Source organism: Olea europaea, unplaced genomic scaffold (assembly GCF_002742605.1).
Source record: "Olea europaea var. sylvestris unplaced genomic scaffold, O_europaea_v1 scaffold2793, whole genome shotgun sequence".
Taxonomy (NCBI): Eukaryota; Viridiplantae; Streptophyta; class Magnoliopsida; order Lamiales; family Oleaceae; genus Olea; species Olea europaea.
The window spans coordinates 37843-48384 of record NW_019246409.1 but is presented as its reverse complement, the minus strand read 5'-3'; the positions used below and the strand labels follow the sequence as shown (position 1 = coordinate 48384).

General features: G+C 32.7%; 1 protein-coding gene and 1 pseudogene across 2 annotated transcripts; both read right to left on the bottom strand.

Moving 5' to 3' along the window:
- LOC111383948 overlaps positions 1-1566 on the bottom strand; it is a 15851-nt pseudogene extending 14285 nt beyond the window's left edge.
- Positions 1567-3624: 2058 nt separating this feature from the next.
- LOC111383946 (26S proteasome non-ATPase regulatory subunit 6 homolog) lies at positions 3625-9069 on the bottom strand. Of its 2 annotated transcripts, none has more exons than XM_023008139.1 (9): positions 8807-9069; positions 8600-8711; positions 5995-6085; positions 5737-5882; positions 5427-5646; positions 5190-5298; positions 4679-4847; positions 4289-4467; positions 3625-4091 (listed from the first exon to the last, which is right to left on the bottom strand). In XM_023008139.1, exons 1-8 carry the CDS (start codon positions 8940-8942, stop codon positions 4293-4295), a joined length of 1158 nt encoding a protein of 385 aa, XP_022863907.1. In that variant the 5' UTR covers positions 8943-9069; the 3' UTR covers positions 3625-4091; positions 4289-4292. The 2 variants fall into 2 exon arrangements, with proteins under 2 accessions (XP_022863907.1, XP_022863908.1); XM_023008140.1 differs by having other exon boundaries at positions 3625-4090; positions 4292-4467.
- Positions 9070-10542: the final 1473 nt, after the last annotated feature.

Genomic DNA, 10542 nt, shown 5'->3' with positions numbered 1-10542 from the left:
TATTGTTCGTCTGCTTCATGAATTTTAAATTCTATTGGAACAAAAGTTATTTGTTGAAAATAAAACTTTCAATGATCTAGTGAAAATTCGATATACGGTTGTTTAAATTTTGTTGACTTGCATAGTTGCAAAATTGAAAAACTTTGTCAAAAAGACCTAAACTGTCTAAGAAGAGTTTGGTATTTAAGCGGTCCGGTTGTAATCCCCCCTCTTCATCTGGGAGTCTTTTAATTGCGCATTATTCAAATTGACGAGACGAAAGACAACATTTCTCGATTTTATCCACATACACTGAATTTCCTACAAATTATACATTAAAGTGGTCGGGATATGACATCCATTAGCACAAACAGATACATTTATCAATCCTTTTCCTAACATTTCAGAAAATAAGAAAAAAATGTGGCGGCGTCTATATGGTTTAAGAATCTGAGATTCTGTCTATGGAGGTTATGAGATCATTTCCAAGATGAATTTTTAACAGTAAAATTTAAATCTTATATTTAACTGCAACATTTTCTGAGATACGTTTAGCATCAATGTAGGTGCAAAACTACCTACACCTGTGGTTCCTCATCCTGAAAAGCAATAAACTGAAGACTAAGATACTTTAGGAAATCTCTGTGCAATTTGTTTAAAAGCGTGCGCTTTGAAGTTCTGCCACGAATTAAAATCATTCCTCCAATTGCGGAGATATAAACATTTTCCCATTTGTTTAAAAACTTGAAGAAGTAGATACTTAGAAGTTATCTTTTTGCCATTTCCAAAATGGGGGCGCTTTAAAATTTAACCACAAATTAAAACCATTCCTCCAGTGCCGAGATATCAAGTTCAGTTTGTATTTGAATAAAGTGAATATTATTCACTAAAACCAATTCCAAGCACCAGTTTCTTGGAAGAAGTGCAGACATAGTTGAATATGCCCTTTAACACAGACAGAGTGCACAACGAGGAATACCTGTGCAATTGATGCAGAACCAAGGATTTCAACATCTAATCTTTCAAACAAATCATCAACACTTTTACCCAACTCCTTCTCCAGAATAATATTGACAACAGCATATGGGGTAGCAGGGGATTGATCACACATTTTGACAAGCCTTTTCACCCATGCGGCTGGGGCCAAGTCAGGTTTTCCAATAATTTGGGCAACCTGCACCATTCCCATTAACAAGATTCAAATAACATTGCAAGCATCAAAAAGCAGAATTAAATGTCAAATACTCTTGAGAATCCAAATTTGATATTGTATTAAACTGCACATTAACAGCACATAACGAGTCGTTCAAAGAGAGCGACACAAAAAGGGAAAAAAAAAAAAAAAAAAAAAAATTCCAACTGGGAGTACCAAAAAAAGCTAAAAACAAACAAAAAAACCCTTTACGAGTCCAGCAAAAATAACTGGAAATGAAGTAAAAGGATTAATTGAATTAATACCTTGAGGAAGAAAGAACCCACCAAGATCAGTGCGCATGTTATAAATCTTAACAGCCGCAAATTCATGCTGCTTCTCCCGCATTGCTCCCCTCTTCTCCGCATCCTTCTCAAAATTCATTTTAACTTGAAACACCTAGAATCATCAAATCACAGCCAAATTTCTTACAAACATAGACAAATGCACATTTACGTACGCACAAATGTAATTTTGAGCAAGTTCTATATCACCATCTCGTACTACAACTGGGAATGGAACAAACAAACGAAATCTCATGCATGGCTATCTGAATGTGGTGCTATAAGTACAGCCAGTAGACAGTAGGATTAATTGTTCCAATGGATTACATGAACCTAAGTTCAGTAATCATTGGAACAATTAACTCTGGACAGTAACATGTTTTGTTAGACAGTTATTTTGCTCTAACAGGATCAGAATTAACTATTAAGCATAAGAAATGGATAATGGATTTATTAATGGTAGCAAGAAACAATAGACAAATGAATTGACCTGTGATTAAGACCCATTTAGTTGAAAATGATTTTTATAATCGTGAATTTTTGAAAAATATGTAGTTAAAAAAATTGAAATTATGAGTAAAATATTTATTACGAGAATTTGTAATTGAAAATGAATTGTTAGATAATTGATATCAAACACGGCAACCCCAAGTTTAAAAACTTCATTCATCTCCAATTTTTTACCATATCATTCATTTTAAACATTATCCCCTATCAACATACTAACTAATGTAGAAATCACAAAATTCTTTTTCGTGCATTGCGTCATTCCAAATAATAAACAGAGCAGATATGAGAATATGTTCTTCTCACCTAATATTTTCGTACCCGTAATGAGTATTTTTATTTTATTTTCATGTTTTTAAATTTTAATCATATCTAAATAAATAAATAAACAAGATAAGTGAAGATATTTCACTTCTTGCTCTCTCCTTGTCCCTATCTCCTGAAAATTCTCGACAAGATTAGGGTCAGGAATAGTTGCTCCCACCCACATTCCTAAACTAACACAATCTATTATCTACTAACATGAACATTAACACTAAGGCCATGTTTAATTGGATATATTTTTCATGGAAAATGGACATTTTCCACCAAAATGTGGTGTTTGATTGCTAAATTTTCTAGGGAATTTGATTACCACATTTTCCTCCACACATGTGCCTTTTCCTTGAAATGGTGGAAAAACAATTCCCACGATTTTCGTGGGAATTCGGTTTTCCAGCTTTTCATTTATTTATTTATTTATTTATAGCAATGGAAACAAAATCTATCAACAATTGTAAAAAAAAAAAATATCCATTTAGTTGACAATTTTCATGAAAAACAAGACTAAATGTACACCAAAAGATTCAAAATTTCAACATTTTTCACGTGAAAAATTATACCAATCAAACACAATAATTTACAATTCCCAGGAAAACAATTTCTTGGTAATTCAATTTTTTGAAATTCGTTTTCAATTCAATTCAATTTCATCTTTGCAATCAAACGGACCCTAGTAGATAATTGAAGTGTAAAAAGATTCTTCTAATTCCTACATTCTTTTAAAAAATATTTTTAAGATTGAGCGACGTGTAACCTAGTGTGATGAAGTCAATCATCCATTAGTTTTACGTTCAGGTCAAATCTGTAAGATAGATAGATAGATAAATAAACTGAACGAACAGTAGACAGAATATCAAGATTTACAAACAAATCGAAATTAAATGATTTGTTTGTACCAAAATCGACATGAATTAACCATATTTGGCAGAAAATTGAAGTCGGATATTATCATAATGAAAACTTGGACAATTCAAATAAATATTTAATTTCAATTCAAAAGCTTGGTATGAAAGCATTTTTTATTATGCTATATGTACATAATAATTTGTATAATGATTTACATACACAATATGTGATGAGATATGATTTGATTAAAATTTCTTCAACCGAAAAAAATAGTAAATAATAAAAAAAAATTCTTTCTCAATATCATTTTTAACACCTTCTCTATATGTAAAGTGTAAATCATTATGTAACTTTATTATGCACAAGTAGTCTTGCTTAACTTTTCAATTTAGCTCCCCTCCAACCGTATACCTTACATTACTTTGGAATCATTGCCCCATCGAGAGCAAAATCAGCTACAAATGTTGATTGGCAAAAATGAAATTCTCTACACAGTTTGATGAAGAGAATTATAATAACAGAGTCCAAACATGTAATATTATTTTTAAGTTAAAAAAACCAGCAGTAACATCACTTCTGCAGAATTTTCTCGTTGACAGTGAAGTTTGTCCTATCTAGAAGACACTTACAATTAACTTAAACATCTATTACAATTTCACTATTCGGGACACAATTTAACTAAGAAAGAGTCTACTTGGCAAATAACAAAACTGTCATATTGTTTTTCCATTAATCCAATAGTGAACATGGACAGAATGATCAAATCAACAATACAATAATCATCTAGAAATAAAATGAAGTTCAGTGGCCCACATAAAATTTCACTTTTACCCTACGCTTAGTAAACCCATCTTCGAAGAGCCTCTTCTGAATTTCCCGAGCTTTGACAAAGTCATGTAAGTTTAGAATCAAATGTATTTCACCACAAAACAATCGAAATGTGGATGGCGCATGCACTAACCTGTAAAATCATACACAGCGGGCTCATTTCAGGTGGCGGCAAAAATTATATGTTTTCGAAAAAGTCAATGTCTGAATTTTAGTTTTCAAAAGATTGTATGGATACAAGTAAAATGCTATTGGTACAGCTAAACGAAGCAACAAAAAACAAGTCTCAATTTTAAATTCCAACATTGCCTTGAAGAAGAAAAACTTTTACAACCTCAAAGATCGATCACACGGGACAGTTTCTGAATGCGGTTCAACAAGAAATCGCCTTGCTTGATTGTTGCCTGGTAAAGAGCATTCTTTGCATCAGGACGATTAGTTTCCAATACACCTGCAACTTTATCTATCTTGCAGTGTAACTTCCCTGCTGCAATGTAATGAGATAGTTCCCTGTACATGAAGTAAATAATCAATTACACATCCCCAATAGTAGTCTACATCTAACATCTAGTTTATGCTTAACTTTTATTTGCGTTGGTCAAACATACTTTTTATTAAGACATACGTAGAATCCACAACTTATAAGCACTTAAAAGTTTTACCGAGCACACACATAATCTAGTATTCATCAAGAGAATCAGAATAATATGAAACAACTTACAAATCGATGAAATCTACTGTCACCCCAAATGCTTTAGCCATAGCCTCAATTGTTACACTCTTGTAGGATTCCAAGAACTGGGAATAAACGACAGTTCTGACCTCCCTCATGTAATATCGGAAGTGGGGATGTAAATAGCGATCCAACTTAATGTGCTCCGTCAAGCCAGCTGAAAGAAAATAGAAATTCAATTGAAGCAAATCGTAAACCAGTTAACCGTTTGAACAGGTTCAATATGAGCATCAATTTTTTTTTTTTTTTTTTTTTTTAATAAGAAGGACAATAATGTCAAACCATGTGGTGCAAATAGCAGTACAAGGATCCATAGTAGTTTCTTTCTCAGATTTCTCTTTCACCCACGTCTACAGAATATAAAATAAGGTTCTGACTCATCTGAGTGATCTTATGGGTGAATATTTCTTATTAAACTAAGTGACTCTCTGTTCTTACTTTTTGTCTGAGGGTTATGATAACAATATCCCCAAGATTTGGTTTAGTAAAAAAAACTTACCAAAAGCTGAAAAAAATGATTTATACTGGCATTCATATAGAGAGTTCAGGAAGTCAGATAAATATGGGATTTTGCCAATGACAGTAAGGATCTCGGGAGCATCTACTACCTGCAATGTATTACAAACACCATAAGAAAGAAATGATACTTACTTAAGCACAGACACACTAGAGGAAGAAAATAATAACTAGGTTCCAGTTAAGTTAAAACACAATGATTTAAAGAAAATTTGGATACCTTTTGTTTCAGAGAAACTCTATCCAAGGATATAATGCTTGTAAGGACAGTGTAAAATACGAAGGTGTCATAGGGAAAAATCTCGTAAGTCGTGAAAGTTGAGATAGAGTCAAGGAAAAGATTTGCTGCTTTCTTGAAGTTACGGGTAGACATGCAATACAGTCCTTCATACACTTTCAAACGGTTCTTCCTCTCCCAGTCACCTCCCTCTTCAAACAAGCTGTGTCATGCCAACCGTCAAAATCAAAACCAAAATAAAATGAAAGGAGGAAATTTTTTATCTAAGATTATCATCCATGTTGGCCCTTACTTCTTTGCTTTGTCAATGCCTTTAGAGATGAGATTGAAGTCCATGTGGAAGAAACCAATCAGTAGTGTGTAGAAAACCAAGTCCATCTTTTGTCCAACTGCAACGGTCTTACTTTCTGTTAACTTGAGTTGTTCCAGTGCCTTTTCCTGGATTTTTTAAGAACAATGAATAACTTCAATCAAAATAACATAAGTAAAACATAGAAGGATTCAAATCTGTACGACTGCACATAGAAGGATCACATCTGTATGACTGCACCTTGTCACCAATTCTAACGAAAAACAAGGATTTTGCCAAGTGAGCTTCCCGAACTTCACTTTCACCCAAGTTTTCTTCTGCATCAGCAATCCTAAGCAAAAATTAAGCCAAAGACAATTATGACGGAGGTGATGGCAAAAGGATCCCTAAAAGAACTACACAGTAGTACGTATCTGTGGTAACTGATGAGAAGGAAATATGAACTAGTCACTATCTATCTATATATATATATATATATATATTAACAATAACACCAAGAAAACCTAAAAAGACAGTCTTGGACGACATAGAAACAGTGGGTGTATAATTAGAGTTTGGTTTTGTGCAACCGGTAGGAAAAAGAAAAGGATATATTTTAAAGCACATAAAATGTGCATCATTAGTCTCCAATATTATTTTAAGTGTAACAAATCCCGATCCAAAAAATACACTTCAAGTCAGTTACCAAACATATTGCACGAGGAAATCTAACAATCCATGCGGTCAAGAGAGAATTCGGTTAGCGGTATAAAACATAACTAGTGGTAGCTCCATTCAATAATACAAACAAGGAGGACCAAACTAGAGACTGTGCCAAAAATATATAGATGACTAAACAGTTATAAGTCCCATTTCTCTTCACTTTATTCAAGAAACATCAAGCGTTTTTAAGAACTCAACAGACAACCACGGCACAACACGAACACATTATATTAAATAAAGAATACAATTATGAATGTTTACGGTGACTGAAGGTCAAATGATTGGGTGGTGTATCGAGTTCTGTGGTGGAAATTGTTGGATTCAAAAAGCTTCTAACGAGTTATCATATATACAGCCCTGTGAAGCTTTTTATACTTCCGAGAAGGCAAAACATTTTATCGGACACTATCACACTCAAGTAGCCAACCACTTCTAGCAGCATTTTTCAAGGAAATTGTAAATCTTTGTTGTATTATGCTATTTGTACAAAGTATGTTTACAAATTTAGTTGACAAATAAGTGTTGGCAAAATCCAGATCACTGATTTCAAATTATTTAAAAATCTGTTTTTGGAATGATTGGTGTAGATATTACTTTGTCAATCAACTTTATACATGTAGCATAACTCATCTTCGTTTCACCCACTTTTTGACTGCAAGTGGTACACTGAAATACAAGCATGCAACCACAGCTGATTTGACATTGTAAGATATTCTCTCATGTAACAAAAATCAAAAAATTTGAAAGAATATACTTAAGAGAAATACTAATCAAAATTGATTCCATATGATATCATTTAATATTAGTTAGAGAATACATAATTTTTGTTATAATTTGTGTTTGTTGTTATACATTTAGAATATAAGATTTTTATTCTTTTTCTATTTAGACATTAGGGCCTGTTTGAAAGGCTCCATTTTCCATGCAATTAGTTTTCCACCCAACCCCCCACGTGACCCCTTTTTCCAGATTTTTAAGGAATTGGTTTACCTTTGGTTTTGGTGGAAATTGGTTTTCTAGCTTTTTCTCTAATATATATGTATATTTTGCAATTGTAACATATTCTATCCCTTTAATTAACCATTTTCATGAAAAACAAAACTAAACGAATACCAAAAGATAGAAATTTCAACATTTTCAAGGTGAAAAATATCAATCAAACACGTTTAATTGACAATTCTCAAGAAAACAAGTTCTAGGCAATTCAATTCCCTAAAATTCGTTTTTTTTTCCACCCAAATTCCATTCTTACAATCAAATGAACCCTTGGTATCTTCCATCATTTACTGAGATTAACATAATAATTTCATTTGCAGAAGTTAAATGGACAGAAGCATACAACATGACACTCGATTAAAAATTCAAAAAGTTCAGAAGTATATTTGATTGTAATTTTAATTTCTAGCACACATCCTTGCAGTTTTACCAGTCTAATGGCATATCCACCATCCTGTAATATACTTCTCTATTACTTGATTGATATGCTTTATACATCTAGAAATTATCAAAACCATAATACATAGGATCACTCTTTTAGTTCACTGTCAAAAACGATGAAGAGATAACTGCCTATACACGTGGGTATAGCTAGCTCGCTAACACACAGTGGAATGATAGGTCCCAGTCAAGAGCCAAAAGTATTGAAATTATAATTCTTTCTTTGGGTGAAAGAAAAACCACAGTTAATTGAATAAATTTTTTCCCTCCCTTTCATTTATGTTCATTACATATATATAGGCATTAGGCAATAGCTATAACAACTAACCAAGCAGTTACCTGCACATAATAACAGCTCCTCAACTAAAGGAAACAACAGCAGCAGTAGCAAAATACGTGCAAAAAGAAAATGAAGGTGCAAAACAGAAAAAGAGAAATGCAAACGCCACTTGGACTGGGTCTTCTCTGGGATATTATTCTAAATAAGATTCCTACGTGGCCTAACATGGAAATCACTGCACGGCCAAAAAAACAAAAAATACGGTGCCACAAATCATATTACTAAGTTATTTATCTACTTTTCTTCATCCAATCCAATAAATCCCTGACTCTCAGTAGAAATACCATACTTCAATCCACAAGCATAACCACGGATAAAGTTTAAGGCGCTACAATCCGAAATGCATATATAAACTGAATTCCATACCTTTCGTCCAGCTTTCTAAGCTCGTCGTCGATCTTGGCGCGCATTGAATCTAGGATTTTCTGATCCAAATCCAACACCTTAGGAACTAGGGTTTCATACAACGGAGCCATATCTACAAAAACCCAAAAACAGAACCCTAAATTAACATCCACAATTCGAAAAAATGAATACCAGTTAAATAAAAAACTATGAGAAATGGCTGAATACCGTTGGAAATAATGTAATTGAAAACCTCGTCACGGAGGCGGACTTTTTCGATGTCATCAACGTCGCCATGGGTGAGGAGGAATAGATTGTCTGCGAGCACAAGCTGGGGCTGCTGTGTTCCCTCTTCACCTTCCATTGATAATTGATTATTTTCTTCTTCTGCAAGAACACTATTGAGAGATTTCTTGAAGAGGGAGAAACTGGATGGGTGGTGGGATTTTATATTAGTGGAAATTACATCATACTTGAATTTTAAAGTTCATGATCCAAGCATCCCATTTAATTGCAATAATGAAATTTGAATAGAAACAATTTTGGCTAGAATTTGTTTTTAGGAGAATTGTCAATTAATGTATTTGATTGTCATAATTTTTTATCGAAATAAGGTTGAAATTTTGAATCTTTTAAATGTTCGTTTGACTTTATTTTTCATAAAAATATTAATTAAAAGGATATAATTTTTTATAATTGCAGATAAATTTTGTTCCCATTGCTGAAAATTAAAAAAAAAATTAAATGTTCGAAAATCGATTTCCCACCATCTTAATATGAGTCTAAAAACGATGCATATATTTCTTCGATTGGAACTTGATGCATGATCATAATTTGATTATATTTCATCAATCTGATGTCTTTCTTTATTCAATTGACTTCGAGAACTCTTGAATTTTCATTGCGAGGTCCGACACAACTTTTGATATTTATATTTTAGTCCCTGAACTTTGGATCTCTTACAACTTAGCCCATTTCTCCAATTTTGGCAACTTTTGCTTATTTCCTTCAATTTCTCGTACCATCATTGAATTTTACGTATTCAATACAAAATGCAATAATTTAGACCATAATTCATTCGAAAAACAACTAAATATCATCGTTTTAAAATTTTGAATAAGTGTATAAAATGAACTTATCAATTGACAATAAAGTCATTGTCACAAACATGTTGGGAAAGTCACGTTGAGAGTGAATGCTATAATGGAGCAAATTGCATATATAAAACATACATTACTTGATTTGACAGAAAGTAATGAAGACCCTAAAGTGAAGAGTGAAATCGAGTCGTTAGCAATACATGAACTTCAGAATTTTGAGTTCTTGCTTGGCATGGTAATCTAGTACAGGTTGTTACATGTTGTCAATATTGTGAGTAAATTTCTTCAAACCGAATACTTAGATATTGATCATGCTATCGACCTCTTGCAAGGAGTTGTTTCATTTCTTGAAGATTATAGAGGAATTGGATTTGCTATTGCTAAGGATGAAATGAAAAAAAAGTCAAGCGAAATGGGAAATGAAGTTGCATTTACAAAAAAATGCACAATTCGAAGACAAAGTAATTTGATGAAAGCAACAGTGATGAGGTAAAGCAATCAACAAAAGAATCTTTTAGAGTTAAGTACTTTGTTTTCATAATTGATCAAGTTCTATCTTCTTTGAGGACTCGATTGGACAATTTAAACAATATGATGATACATTTGAATTTTTGTTTAATTTGAAGAGGTTAAGGAGCGCAACTTTTTCAAGTTTGTTGAACTCTTATATGAATCTTGTAATATCTTCAACATGATGGGCGTTTGGACATCAGTGGAGATCGCTTATGATCGGAGTTACAAGACTTGAGAAGTTATATACCAAGTGAAGCAACAAGAGCAATTAAAATGCTACAATATTTAAAAACATTGAATGTTTTGTTTTCCAAATGTTTATATTGCTTACAAAATTTTGTTAACTATATC

Bases quoted from the DNA above. Each gene is read 5' to 3' on its own strand.
- LOC111383946 (XM_023008139.1), bottom strand. From the start codon at position 8,942: ATGGAAGGTGAAGAGGGAACACAGCAGCCCCAGCTTGTGCTCGCAGAC. The intron at 6,086-8,599 runs GTATGGAATTCA...ATTTTTGCTTAG, and splicing joins CTTAGAAAGCTGGACGAAAG to GATTGCTGATGCAGAAGAAA. The intron at 5,883-5,994 runs GTGCAGTCATAC...TAAAAAATCCAG, and splicing joins TCGTTAGAATTGGTGACAAG to GAAAAGGCACTGGAACAACT.